General features: G+C 41.9%; 3 protein-coding genes across 5 annotated transcripts; 1 reads left to right on the top strand and 2 right to left on the bottom strand.

Annotated features, from left to right (window-relative positions):
- Positions 1-3,642: 3,642 nt before the first annotated feature.
- On the bottom strand, positions 3,643-7,715 carry LOC105189685 (TBC1 domain family member 13). 3 transcript variants are annotated; one of them, XM_025305521.1, is made up of 11 exons: positions 7,358-7,715; positions 7,203-7,276; positions 6,791-6,916; positions 6,565-6,721; positions 6,330-6,486; positions 6,221-6,226; positions 5,839-6,037; positions 5,540-5,741; positions 4,934-5,056; positions 4,788-4,845; positions 3,643-4,663 (listed from the first exon to the last, which is right to left on the bottom strand). In XM_025305521.1, exons 1-11 carry the CDS (start codon positions 7,375-7,377, stop codon positions 4,595-4,597), a joined length of 1,191 nt encoding a protein of 396 aa, XP_025161306.1. In that variant the 5' UTR covers positions 7,378-7,715; the 3' UTR covers positions 3,643-4,594. The 3 variants fall into 3 exon arrangements, with proteins under 3 accessions (XP_025161306.1, XP_019700020.1, XP_011150257.1); XM_019844461.2 differs by having other exon boundaries at positions 6,221-6,223; positions 7,358-7,431; XM_011151955.2 differs by lacking the exon at positions 6,221-6,226 and having other exon boundaries at positions 3,644-4,663.
- Positions 7,716-7,735: 20 nt separating this feature from the next.
- Pez (protein tyrosine phosphatase non-receptor pez) lies at positions 7,736-9,990 on the top strand. Its single transcript, XM_011151956.3, has 7 exons — positions 7,736-7,964; positions 8,160-8,527; positions 8,638-8,806; positions 8,885-9,046; positions 9,124-9,212; positions 9,298-9,496; positions 9,581-9,990. Exons 2-7 carry the CDS (start codon positions 8,178-8,180, stop codon positions 9,905-9,907), a joined length of 1,296 nt encoding a protein of 431 aa, XP_011150258.1. The 5' UTR covers positions 7,736-7,964; positions 8,160-8,177; the 3' UTR covers positions 9,908-9,990.
- Positions 9,991-11,726: 1,736 nt separating this feature from the next.
- On the bottom strand, positions 11,727-12,964 carry Uros1 (Uroporphyrinogen III synthase 1). The gene is made up of 2 exons (XM_011151954.3): positions 12,542-12,964; positions 11,727-12,471 (listed from the first exon to the last, which is right to left on the bottom strand). Exons 1-2 carry the CDS (start codon positions 12,726-12,728, stop codon positions 11,822-11,824), a joined length of 837 nt encoding a protein of 278 aa, XP_011150256.1. The 5' UTR covers positions 12,729-12,964; the 3' UTR covers positions 11,727-11,821.
- Between the last annotated feature and the right edge of the window lie 970 nt (positions 12,965-13,934).

Here is a 13,934-nt window from a genome sequence, read left to right as displayed (position 1 = left end):
CGGTATCGAAGACTGAGTACATGGAGCATGGAGGATCCTTTAAACGTCCCAGGCGTTCGCCGGCGCGAACGTGCCGCGCCGCGCTGCGCCGCGGCGAGGCGATTGGTATTCCCTCGCGATTCCCAAGTCCGTATTAGGTCACGCACGAATCTATCATATTCCGAAAGGCGTGCCGAAGCAGCCTCCTTTGAGAGGTCAGGATCCATCAATCCCGGCCGAGCTCGGCCGAGCACCGGCCGACCACCGCTGGGAATGCTAGCTAGTCGTACGATCCGCCAGTCATCCTCGCCGGATCCTGGCACATTCGTCAACTTCGTGGCTGCGAGTGTGTCACCTCTCCTCGCCGGGACTGACGTGGGAAGTTTGTCGAGCCGTCAATTCGATTCTCGAGGCTCTGCGAATCTTGCGGCCGTGGTGTTAAGTGGGATTTCCTCATCGTGGGATGATACTTTAACGCGTTCATCGCCAGGCTGAATTCACTGAAGATTATGCCTAAGTTGCTTGAAGTCTCGGTTCGAATCTTCCGTCCGCGGCCCGAATTCTGTCCTTGGCTTCCGACTTCTCAATCGCTCTGTAGAAATTCGCGCTAAGTATCGCCTATTATCGTCGTTTATTTCACGACAACGTTGTTTCGCGTTTGTTTCGCTAAGGTGAAATAAATCAACGAAATAGATTAATACGTCTCTTATCACCCTGTGTAAAATGTCGAATTGAAACGTGTATTGAAAAGCATTGACATTTTGAATACGTCTGAATTCTGCTGCTTTCTGATCCGAAGAAAGGGATTGACAAGTATTGGGCTCCCATTAAATTTCACCGCGCTGAATGCGAGACAGCAGTGGTGAATGCTTCGTATTCAAGAAAGATTCAACTCATTTCAAATATGCCTTGCATTCAATCGCAATCGATAGTTTTTAAATGCGAACTTTCGCACTGAAAAGTATTCACTTCTTCTCCTAATTGTTTACGGATTCAGAGGCAGTACAGTACAAGATTTTCACGTTCTATTCCTCGTATAGCATTGAAAAGTATTGGCCCCTCGATCACGGATCGTGACAAACATGTGCCGAGGAAACGGGTTAGCGATACTTTGTTCTCCCCCCGCCTCCTCTCTTCGACATTCCTCCTATAAATAGCTAATAAAATCATAGCTAATCGGTCCACTAAAACCGTCACTCACGGATGAACGATGGACTGCCAGATACGGCCGACTCGGCGGTCGACTTGTGTTAACCCGCGTTTCGGACACGCGGCTCGCTAACAATTAATTACAGCCGCCGATGTTTTCGGCGGAAGAGAGCCGATCCCACGGGAGGGATCAATAAAAGGACCTCGCTGCGTCCCCGGGCGGTACGCGCTCGGTCTGATGAGTCTCCGACGTCGAGTCTCCACCTACCAGGAGCGGACGGCAGCCGTCCTCTCGCCGAGCGCGCGCACCGCTGATGATCCCTTAACGATCGCATCCGCGCATCCGATCATAAAATTCGCGATTCTCTGATTAGCCGAAAAGGCAGCGCGCCGGCATGGCGGCGACGCGCGACGGTAGGGATGATACGGCCGCGATACGAGGTGCTCAGTCTCGAGTCCCTCGTCCTTAATGACGGGGGCGTGTTTACGGTAGGTAACTACCGTCGCCTAGTTTTTGTACGGCTTCAGAGCCCCCCGTCCCCCCGCCCCCCGTCCCGCAACCCCTCGTTAAATCTCTCTGATTGCCGGCAGATCGTTGTTTTACGGCCGCGCTACTTGTCATCCGCACTTGTATCGCGCAGGTAGACAGACGGATAGATACAACGGGGTAAAAGTGCGCGGCGCTGAGACTGTAATCGCGCGGCGAGGCAATCGCAGCCGAGGAATCACGATCCTCTCGCAGCGGGCGCTCTGCTGTGCTGCTGTGATGGCGGTCGCTTTGGCGATCCCTTCGCTCTTCGCTCGCGCTTTTAACATTCACGCGCTGAATCCTACAATTATTACTAATTACTTATTACTAATTACTAAGTCGTCGGAAATGATGTCGTAATCCGCTGTTCGTATTACGAGTTCGTATTACGAGTAATTACGATCCTGGCGAACATTCTTTACGCTTGTAAGGGAGGAAAAAATGAATCGAGGAGAAAGCAGAGAAAAATACAATGCGAGAGTAAAATAGACAGGGATTCCTTCTCTCCGATTCGCGATTTTCATTGAATTACTCGCTGTATTTCGCGCGAGCGACTCACCGGGTCGAGTGAAAAATGTCGAGCTCGTATCCACGATTTCGTTTTCGCAAGCAACACGACGATCTTCCGCACTCCTCCCGATCGGGCCCGACCGCCGTCGCCGAAGTGAGTCGAGTCCGAAAGGACGAGCCCGCGAACTGAGATTATAAATCAGGTAATCAACCGCCATAAAAGTCCACCCACGCGCGTTTCTCTCTCTCTCTCTCTCTCTCTCTCTCTCTTTCTGCGGGACCTTGCACGATTTTTATATTCGGTATTCGGGGCGGCGCGCGCGCCTATCCTCAAAATCTCGAGATACGACAGCGATTCGCCACACCGGGGCTCGGGATTCGAGGGGTACGGCGGCAGGACCCTTACTCACCCCGACAAAACACGTCGGTGGCCGTCGGTGATAAAGGAGATCGCCGAGGTCGCGGCGGTGGGCCCGCTGTGGGCTCGCGTAATATTCTATTTCTGCTCCATTTATACGCAGGACTGTGCGTTATTTTTAGCCCTCTTCTGTAATTTCTGTAATATAAAACGAGGAATGTATGCGATTTTCTCGATAACGTTCGAATGTCTTAGCTGTCGCCCAATCTCTTTCCACTTGAGGAAATCTAGAGAACATTTTTTTAGAAAATCTTTAGAAAATTCGTCCACGACTTCGAAAGATAACTTGTTACAGTTGTCGTCATCTTAAAGATAACGAGTTGATATAATTTACATTAATTCATTATTAAATTTCCTTTCTTCGATCGCGTTTTTCGAAGGCTTCTCTTTCGCGACTCCTTGTCGCTTGTCCCGCACACGTGTTTTACACGTACAAAGTAACAATAAAAATAATAATCATAGCGTTACGAAAAACTGTAATCACCCTACCGTTACTAAAGAAGAAAAAAAGAAAGAAAGAATATCCTTACCTTACCGTCGTTACCGGAAAAAAAAAAAAAAAGTAACTCATAACGGTAACAGCGAACAAGTAACGCGTTACCTCTCGGCCACGATAGACACGCGTAATTTTCCTTTTTCGGCTCGTCAGCCTTTGATAATCATTCCCAGTGCGCATTCATCGCGTCACGCAGGCTGGCAGAGACGCTCGCCGCGGCGCGAATAACTGAAACGGTATCCTGATTAATATTCCCGCCGTCGTCCGGGTCAATCATTCTACTCACCGCTGTGTGAGACGGGATGAAATAAAATCCAGAAATTCGGTTTATTCTGCTCGGGAACGCGGCGGCGGCGGCGGCGACGGCTTTATTAATCCAATAATGATCGTCGCGCTGGAACGTCCTTCGCGAGTGGAATGAAGAGCGGCTGTTTGATTTCGCGTTTCCTTTTGCTCGAGCCCGTCGTCGATGGTCTCCGTCGGCGATCGCTCGCGCGTTAATCTAATCGCACAGACGTTCCGGCTGGAGACAAGGTGATGGGTGACGCAGAAAAAAGAAAAGACACAGCGCGCGCTGGCGGCGGAGCTGATAACATTTTTCCCTTTATTTTATAAACGTGGATCTCTCACACATGAGCGACGCGCTTTTTATTATAAAAATAAGGTTACAAAATGTAGTAGATTTTTATTTCTATATATGCGTTACACGTCGTTATTGTAGCGCGTATACAAACGGTACATTAAATCTCTACTGTGATGCGATTATTGCGTAATCCGCGTCGTCGTGACAGGACGACCGGGAGAGAGTTTAGAAATCGTCTACCCTGCTCAACCTGAACGATCAAGCCTGTCGTTACCGATCATTACCTGCCGTCGAAGAAATTGCGATGAAAATTCACTCGCGCGCTTTCTTGTAAATTCGTATTTCCAAAATCTTCAGCCTCTTGTATGCGCATGCGCGTGCGCGAGTGTATGTATTGCGTGTTACTTTCCGACGTAAACGTTATATATGTATGTACAAATACGACATCTCAAATGTATCGAAAAGAGTTAACACGTGACGAGAAACGCTGTATACAGATCTTGATATTTCGCTCGCCTTATCGCGAGATATATAACCAGCCGACGAGTTTGAGCTGCTTGAGTTAGTGTATGTATGTAATATGTGTGTGTGTGTGTGTGTGTGTGTGTGTGTGTGTGTGTGTGTGTGTGTGTGTGTGTGTGTGTGTGTGTGTGCGTGTGTGTGTGTATGTGCCGCACACACAACTGCTAAAAATGCTCGATACAACAAAAAATGCTAATAATTACCTCCTAATGAGCCTCCGATGTCTATGCGATTGACATTATGTTACAATACATATCTTATCATATCTCATCGGGTCTCTCTCTCCTCACGCGAACGATGCGTCCATGATATATCGCGTGCCAACGTAGGAAGAAAATCACGATCTCGGCGTCTGGGAAAAGTCAATCTCTTGACGCCTCGGAAAATAATTTGCGACCATTGGGAAGACTATAAAATCTTGCCCGCCAGGGCAGCAGCCTTAGAGAGCACGATCTGGATATCCATCGATGGAAAATTCTGGAATGCATTATCGCGACACCTCTCAGTCGTTTCTCATTTGAAAAAGACATAAAGAGGAACATGCTCGTGGTTGAATTTGCAACGCACAAATCATACATTACGAAGCGTATTCGGCTCTCACCTGCAAAAGTTTAACATTCGTAGCAAAATCACCAGCCAGCAGCTGGTCCCTCAATAGTCTGAAAAAAAAAACGGAGCACAGAGATGCTGAGAAAACGACAAAAAGGCTTAGCGTTGCAGAGATATACGACGGGATATCTTACTCACAAGATCATGGCACAGCAGATATGTATGAGGAAACTGAATCTGTCCTCGTCGGCGAACAGCGAGTCCCATATTCTCATGACGTCTGGCAACGGAAACTCTTGCGAGAGGAGAAGCGTCAGCCATCTTGTATCACAAGCGAGAAAATAATAACAATGACGAGTAATAACAATTCGGATGCTTTTGCGCTGATAATTCTATCTTTATTCTATCTTTCTTTCTTTCATTCTATCTTTATTTATCGCTCGTGCATGCCGAAGGAAGGTAGAATAATGTTTCTAGCCCGAGAGAGTCCAAAGCGAACGCAGCTTTCAATCAGCGTTGAATGTTAATCGTTAAGAAAAATATTAGTTGACTAAAACAATCAGCGATTCAATTAACCAATCATCATATATAATTATGAATGACGTAATCGACCGATGAAATTAATTATCAACCAGTGTATAATTAATCAAATCAAAGTAATGTAAAGCCGATTAAAATTAAACCATAATTATATGTGATTGCACTCGATGTTAACTCTCATTGTTAGAGTCAGCCAAAATTTCAATCGATTAATGCCCAACGCTGTCCTCGACGACGATATTCATCGACACGCTAAAGTTATACCTAAAGCTGTAATATTGCGGGCACAGTTCCTGCTGATGCAGACGCATCCAAACCTCGGGATCGTTGGTCTTCACTTGATTCGTCAATTTACTCATCATCGAATTGATGCCAAATTCGGCTTCGTCTAACGTCTTTATGAAGAAATCGCGGATCTCGCCCATCAGATTGGTGAAACAGAAAAAGGTGTCGGCCTCGGCGTGTTCTGAAAGAAACAAAAGCACGAGCATCTCATAAAGTGCAACTTTTACTTTTTACTTTCTCGTTTTATTTTTTTCGTTTGCATATCGTAACATTCACACCTCTCCACGCCTGATCCGGATCGCAGGCGAACGCATGATATATAGGTCCAACTATCTCGTTCATGCCCTGCACGTAACCTTGACCGGGATTTAATTTGGCATATAGAAAGAGTATTCTCTCCAACACCTCCCAATGCGCCTCACCACCTTCGGCCAATGGCGCGTAATCTTCCGTGGCCTTTCTGACAGAGACCGCTATCTAGAAGATAAAGTGTAGATGCGACACGATATAACGAGACATGTCCGTAGAATGTCATGGAACTACCTCGCATGTACACTCTGTGTGTTTACGTGCAATATATAAAAATAGAATGAAAAACGAGTTTTCAGAGTACACTAGCTTAGTAGAACATATTTACTCCACTTGCATCGTTTATAATACCTGCTGCTTTCCACGTCAACACAAGGACAAAGATAAACAGAATCAAGTTAATAAATTTAGTAAGGAATTGAGCGGGAGGGACCTTTACAGTATGCTTGCAGTTCATTACCTTGGTCACTCCTAATCCTTTTCTTTCAACATTTGCGCTTTTCAGCACTGTATGTTGAACTCTGTGATGTAAACGTTGCTGACCATTAGCGCTCACTATTTTCTGACATGGATAGTCAGTGCCTTGTTGAAAAAATGATATGTCTGGACACAGTCGTCTGTGTATTTACAGTTTAACACTTACTTCTTATTTTTGTTGCTTTGCAGAATTACAGTCAACACACTTCAACACTCACCTGACATCTTTGTCAATTTGAAGCAGAACCTCGTTATCCTTGAAGTACGTTTGCCACTTACTATCTGGGTTTAAGTTGAGAGGGTGGTCATGTAATGTCACATCAACTCTTTCTTTATCATCCGTATTCGATTCTCCAGGCATAACAATGAGATCTTCTGCAATGGGCAGGTATATCATCACACATAAGCTTTAAAATAGTCAAGTGACCTGTACAATTTTCTTACCGATAAATGTATTGTACAACTCTCTTTTGCGGTTTAAAGTCTCTGACCAACTCGATCTAGTTGGTGGTAAATAGTTGAGCAACAACTTCCAGCATAAAGGCCTTAGACCACCCTCATCTGGGATGCCTATGAGAAAAAGAAAAATTCAATTATCAACAGAGGCCGAGACAAAAGGTCTATTCCTTTTAGCTGAATCAGATTGCACATTTTGCTTTAGAGTAGAACAAGTATATGACTTAGCGTTAAAGGGAGAAGGAATAAGGTTCCGGTGCAATGATAATTTAGCTGAAAAGAATAGACCTAAAATAAAATGAAACATTAAAACCACTGTGACAGACTGATAAGAGGACAAAATAAGGAGTAAATTGTATAGCGAACGTGCACGCGCGCGCACACACACACACATACACACCATGAAAACATATTTTACTGAGGCTGATCATGTCTATCTCGTCCGTATTGAGAACATCGTCGAACTCGTTCAATCTGCAAATATTCCTTTCATTATCAACTACGAGAAAACAGCTGTGTGTCTCTCTCGGCTTATCGTATATTCGGCTGCTTTACCTCTTTCGCAGAATGCTCATTTTACTCGCGTGTGGAACATGTGACACAGAGCGGGGATCCAGAACGGCGGGGATCTATTCGGATCTATTGTAGCTTCTTATCAGCATTCGGTAGGCGTGAGCGGGTGGGCGCGGGCGCGTACAGACGTCGAACGATACTCCTTCTTTTCATTATTGACAGCGACCTGTCAGACTGCTACGCGTAGCGGCCGTCATCGTGTTCGAACCTTCGAACCGTCTGCCGTAGGCTGTAAAACCAGCTGTGGGACATCCACCCGATACCAGAAATTCTCGATACTTTGTTCTCAGTGTCTCGATATATTCCGGCATCGATACTCTGTCAGTGAGGTAGCGCTCGGTATCGACGCTTATCCACGACTGCGTTCATCGCGAATGAATCAGTCGGATGAGCTCGAATACTCGCAATCTTGACTAATATGGGTGTTGATAGTGATCTGTCAAAGAATAACTGTCAAAATACGCGCGTTTATCTGGTACACGTATCCGCAGTCGAGTGTTGCTCATACGGGAAAGTGAGTGAGTGAGTGAATGATCGATATTCTGAGATATCGCGTGAATCTACATATGCGTGGCGAAACTAACGAGAGGTATTGTTATTTTAATTTGTTGCGATACAAGTGTATATAACACAGCATAAAATGATGTTGTAGTATTGCACGGTTATAACTAGTAGTGACGTTCGGCATAGTTACAAACATTATATCGACATCTAACCTACAAATCGTATTATTATTCATATTTGCCATTAAATTACCTGCATATGACGTATATTTTTCTTTCAGTTTCCCAAGGTTGCTAAAATGCCATTCAAGTTTCACTTGAAGAAAAGTAGGCAGTACAATGTCGTATCCAAGAATCAATACGTAATTTGTGTCGAGCTGTTAGATAGCTCCTCTATAGAATGCACACTCAGTATTGACAGCAGCGGACAAGAATGCCTAAATAATGTGACACAGCGTATAGGATTGGGGCAGCCAGAATTTTTTGGCTTACGCTATATCTGTTGTCATGGTACACCATCTCTACGATGGATAGACATGGACAAGCCTTTGAAGAAACAACTGGAAAAGGATGCCAAGAGCTTTACACTTTATTTAAGAGTTATGCATTATATCACAGACATCCAATTCATTCAAGATGACATAACAAGGTAAGTTTAACTTGAGAAATACAAATTCTGAGATAATTATAGTATAATTTTACATTATTTATCTTATTTTATATTAGCTTATTATATATTATCAAATCACCTTTTCTTAGGCTTCATTATTATCTTCAATTGAAGAATGATATATTAGAGGAAAAAATACATTGTAACTCCAGACAGGCTTGTTTATTAGTGGGCTACTCGATGCAGGCTGAATTTGGAGATTACAGCACAGAGAAACACACAATCGATTATTTCAAGCAGTGTGTCTTCTTTGCAAATGTAACATTGGCTTTTACTATTAGATTGGTCCAATTGGAAAGTGTGTCACAGTGATCACATGATGTATTCTGTATTTAGGATGTAATTAAGACAGAGCCAGGCGGGCAAGATTCCCTTTTACATACAGCGATATGTCAGTATAGGAGTCTTGCTAATGTTGCACAAAGTACTGCAGAGGAACTATACATCTCATCTGTGATGCAGCTAGAAGGATATGGCAATGAAACATTTACTGCCAAAGTAAAAATAGTACAAGTACTTTCAATTATTTCACGTTTCTGTTGCTCCAAATCTTAATCAACTCATGTATGTTTCAGGATAGCGGTAATAACAAAGTTATTCTTGGAATCTCTGTCAATGGAATCATGGTGGCCTATCCCAGCACACAAACCACACAATTTTACAGGTTATTTTACTGTGAATGCGTGTGTGCTAACGCGCCAAAAACATTGCTGTATATTTGAAACAAATGGATAATGTATGTCTTGCAGATGGAGAGACATCAGCAATGTCATAAACCACAAAAAGACCTTTAGAATAGAATGTCAACTGGAGGGCGAAGAGGCGAAACAATTTGTATTCACGGAATCTCGCGATGCGAAATATATATGGCGACTATGTATAGCACAGCATACATTTTACATGCAATATCAAGAACGCCGTACACTGGAAAGATCTAACGGCTATTACGTGCGTAACTTGTGCAACTATAAGAAAAGTATATGTCGGGAAATGCGTCAACTTCTGTTACTGAACGCGTTGATATAATTTCAGGATAACGATACAAACGATTCCGGCGAACAAGCGATGTCCGTAAACTTGGATAATCGAACTGTAGACAACCACACGCGATGGACAAGCTACAACGATCTCTCGACGTCGCCGTATCCTGCCGTTGTGTCAGTCTCGTCAACGGATATAAATAATTTACGCGCATTGTTACCATCGTACAGGCCGGCGCCTGATTACGAAACCGCGATACAAATGAAGTACAAGAACGGTGGAAACCCCCCACAGCCTTATTATGCGAATCAATCCGCGATTGTGGGCTCCGATATTTCGTGCCTTCTTGGTAATGTTGTAAACCACAGCAGGTACTGAATTCGATAAAATTTCTCTTAACAACATTATCTGATTAGGCCATCAAGAGTTTAAGTATTTCTATTTTTTTTTGTTAACATGTATTGTGATGTATTTATGTAATATATATATATATATATATATATATACATATATATATATGATTTAGATTGAGTTAAATGATTGACAATATGAAATAAAATATTTTACAAATACTAATTATCAAGATTGTTGAGTGCGTATGTATGTGTGCATAAATTCATAAATAGCAGTTTTTCGTCATTTTACAAGAGATTACCTGTTATCTGTTGCAGACTGAAATGCCACAAAAGTTGCAAACTGAGAGTCAAAGCTGTTGTGTGTGTGTGTGTGTGTGTTATAAGATATTATATATTGGGTCTGTGCATAATTCCATAGCGAAAATCGAATAAATTTCAAACGCAAAATATTTAGCAAAAAATGCGATTTTAATCAACTAAATATGTTCCATTCTATTCAATGACTTTCTGCTATCTCTCCACAAGCTTCATTATCCTTCTTTCATAGAAGTCCTAAGATCTTTGGGCAAAGAAGTCATCCAAGTGGTTTTTGAGGGCGTTCAGGGAACTGACGGTTTTATTATTCAAATTCTTCTGTAGTGTCTGGAACAAGTGATAGCCTGAAGGTGCAAGGTCCGGACTGTGCACGGTGGGTGCGCCAAAACATCCCACCCAAGCCGCAATAACTTTTACCGGGTTATCAAAGAAACGTGTGGCCTAACGTTGTCCTGGTGGAACACAGCCACCTACGCCCTTTCTGTTCCCCAATTGGGGTCGCTTCTGATCGATTATTCGCTTTAATTTGGCCAGTTGTGAGCAGTACTTGGTCGAATCAATCGTTAGGTGGCAGCAGCTCATAGTAGACGATTCCTTTCCAATCCCACCAGATACAGAGCATGATCTTCTTCGGGTGTAATCCAGCCTTTGCGACCGTCTGAGCAGCCTCCTCAGAGTAGACAATCCACTTTTGATCGCCAGTGATCATCCGCTTTAAAAATGGTTCGTTTTGATGGCGTTTGAGCAACAAATCGCAAGCAGAAATTCGGTCCATTAAATTCTTTTCACTCAGTTCGTGCGGCACCCAAACATCAAGCTTGTTTACCATCCCAAGCTTCCGTAAATATCTCGAAACAGTCGATTGGTCAATGTTGAGGTTATGTCCGATCTCTGTAGTCGTCAAATGCCGGTCGGAGTCGATTAAAGCCTTGATTTGATCGACATCAGTAGTGACTGGCCGACCAGAGCGAGGAGCATCTTGGAGATCAAAATCTCTGCAACGAAATTTCGCAAACCACTTCCGATATACACTTTCGCTTACGGCATTCTCTTCGTACATGGCGCATGTCTTTTTGTGAGTTTGCAACGCGTTTTTGCCTTTTCGGAAATAAAAAAGCGAATGCACCGAAAATACACGTTTTTTCCTTTCGTGTTCAAAATATAATTAAACTTCGTATACGTCACGGATCTTGATGAATACTTTCTTAAAATGTTGGCACAAATTTCAGCTTTCACTTAATGTATGACACTTCATATGTTTGACATGTGCGAGCGGGAAAACAACTGCGAACGACATCTGTCAGAATTTCGCTACGGAATTATGCATAGATCCAATATAGTAAGTATATATATATATATATATATATACTTATACATGTAATGACTTATAATTCTGCTACATATCTTGTACATGTGCAGGTATGTATATTATATATATGATCATTATCAAGTACATATACTACAGCAATTAATATAATAAATATAACTATAATTAATATAATAAAATACAGCAATATAATAATTTAAATATGGTATAAAAGTAGCAAGATATAGTCTATCATCTAAGTAATTGGCAGATTATAAGAATGTTAAAACATTTTTATATAAGGTATTATTCAAGCTATTTTATTCGTACATAGTCAGCAGCCACAACATATTCACGAGCATCTACTACAGACTTTGCTATTGTAATTGCTTCTACTAAGGCTGCTGGTTCAGGTTTCTTTGCAACTGCAAATAAATTGAAACCATAATGGTACATTGCAAGCCTTGTAACAGAACCTATAGCCACTGCTTTTATTTCCATGATAGAATAAAAATTTTTTTTAAGTTGTGCAGCAAAATATTCTGCTATAGATGGACTGAAAAAAACAAACATCTTAGGATGATCAACATATTTTTTGAGAATCTTTACTAAATCCTCTCCTAGAGATTCGCACTCTAAAGTTTTATAAACCACAAGCTTGTGCATTGTAATATTACAGGCACGGAGAATATCTGTAATAGTCCCACGTGCAATCTCACTACACGGATAAAATAATGGTTTCGAGTCCTTCTTTATATCGAGAGCAATTTTCTCAGCCAATTCTTGGGAATTACCCAATTGGCCACCGATACAACATTGCAATCCAAGTTGACTCTGAGCTAGAGATTCTGTTGCAGGCCCCACACAGTATGCAGGTAGTTTCTTCCAATGGTCCAAAATGCTTGTATCCTCATCGACTGCAAGTGCAATAGCTTCAACTGTACGAAGGCTGGTTAGTATCAAACCTAAAATATAAATTTGTAAGATGCAAATACATAATAAATGATATTGAAATTTTATATATTAATATATTACCACTATAATCATGTGCCATGGATAACCACTTCCGCAACTCCGACTTATTTACAAATTCGAATCGCAAAGTTCGTAAAAATTCGCAAGTATAACCGGCTGCTTTCAGCGCTTTCACATACGCATTCTGCTCATCATTCTCTTCGTATACACCTCTGCATAATACAACTAATTCGCCATCTCCGGCCATTGTATAAATAAAATTGTCTTATGTCTTTCAAATCGAAATACGACTTTGACTATATAAACATGGGTAGCACTCAGAGAATAAAGCGCTCACTGAGCGATTAGTAACTATTATGGCCTTTCTAGAATAAGCTATTAGTTATAACACATAAGAAAATAAACCAGTCGGAATTCTTTATTTATAGATTGGAGGATTCTGATCGGTTTATTTTCTTATGTGTTATAACTAATAGCTTATTGTAGAATACCCATTAAGCCCTAAACACAATGCCAGGCAACAGGCAATAAGAATAAAAATAGACCAATCACAATCGGCTATTACAAGAATAATCTATTGTGATTGGTCTATTTTTATTCTTATTGCCTGTTGCCTGGCATTGTATTTAGAGCTTTAGTCTTTAGCATTAAATTCTTACATTCAGACCGCTGAAATATATCGAGGCTTATATTTAAGATTGTCTTAAGTTCACTTTCAGATACCCCGTAGCCAATGAAGTAATTTGTACAGCATCTGAAGATAAAGGCTGTGTTCCGATATTCACTGCCAGCACTAAAAATCTATAATATACGTGACACGAACTATGTCTTTTCAGTGCTGGCAGTGAATATCAGAACGAAACTTAAGACAATCTTAAATATAAGACTTAAATATAAGATTTGACTATAATACCGGCCATCGACTGCCAGTTGACCGTTTACCGATGTAATGAACACTGGAAAGCAAAACGGTTTCGACAGTTTTTTTCTGATATCAGTAATCCGTGTAATTATGAATTTGAGAATCACTGCTTAACCAAACTGCACAAAACAAAAAATCACGGGTCTCTCTCTCTCTCTCTCTCTCTCTCTCTCTCTCTCTCTCTCTCTCTCTCGCGTAAATGATTTTCAAATTCTCAACTTCACGGATTACCCATGTCACTAAAAAAAAAACTGTCGAAACCGTTTTGCTTTTCAGTGAACATAAAAAGTGCCGCTAATGACCAAATGGCGATTCCCAGTACTTTAATAACATATGTGAGCTCAGTGATATTTAAGACTGTCTTAAGTTTATCTTTAGATGCTGTACAAATTGTTTCATTGGCTACGGGGTATCTGTCTATGAATACCGGTCTATATCTGCTAATAGTTCTTCTTTACTGTGCTAAAAATAGTTTTGTGTTTTGCTAAACATGGATAAAGCAGAGCAACGTATGATATTCTGTCTCTCTCT

This window comes from Harpegnathos saltator, unplaced genomic scaffold (genome assembly GCF_003227715.2).
Source record: "Harpegnathos saltator strain DR-91 unplaced genomic scaffold, Hsal_v8.6 scaffold7, whole genome shotgun sequence".
In the NCBI taxonomy this organism is placed as follows: Eukaryota; Metazoa; Arthropoda; class Insecta; order Hymenoptera; family Formicidae; genus Harpegnathos; species Harpegnathos saltator.
Note: the sequence above shows the minus strand (reverse complement) of the source record. Positions and strands in the feature narration are given on the sequence as shown.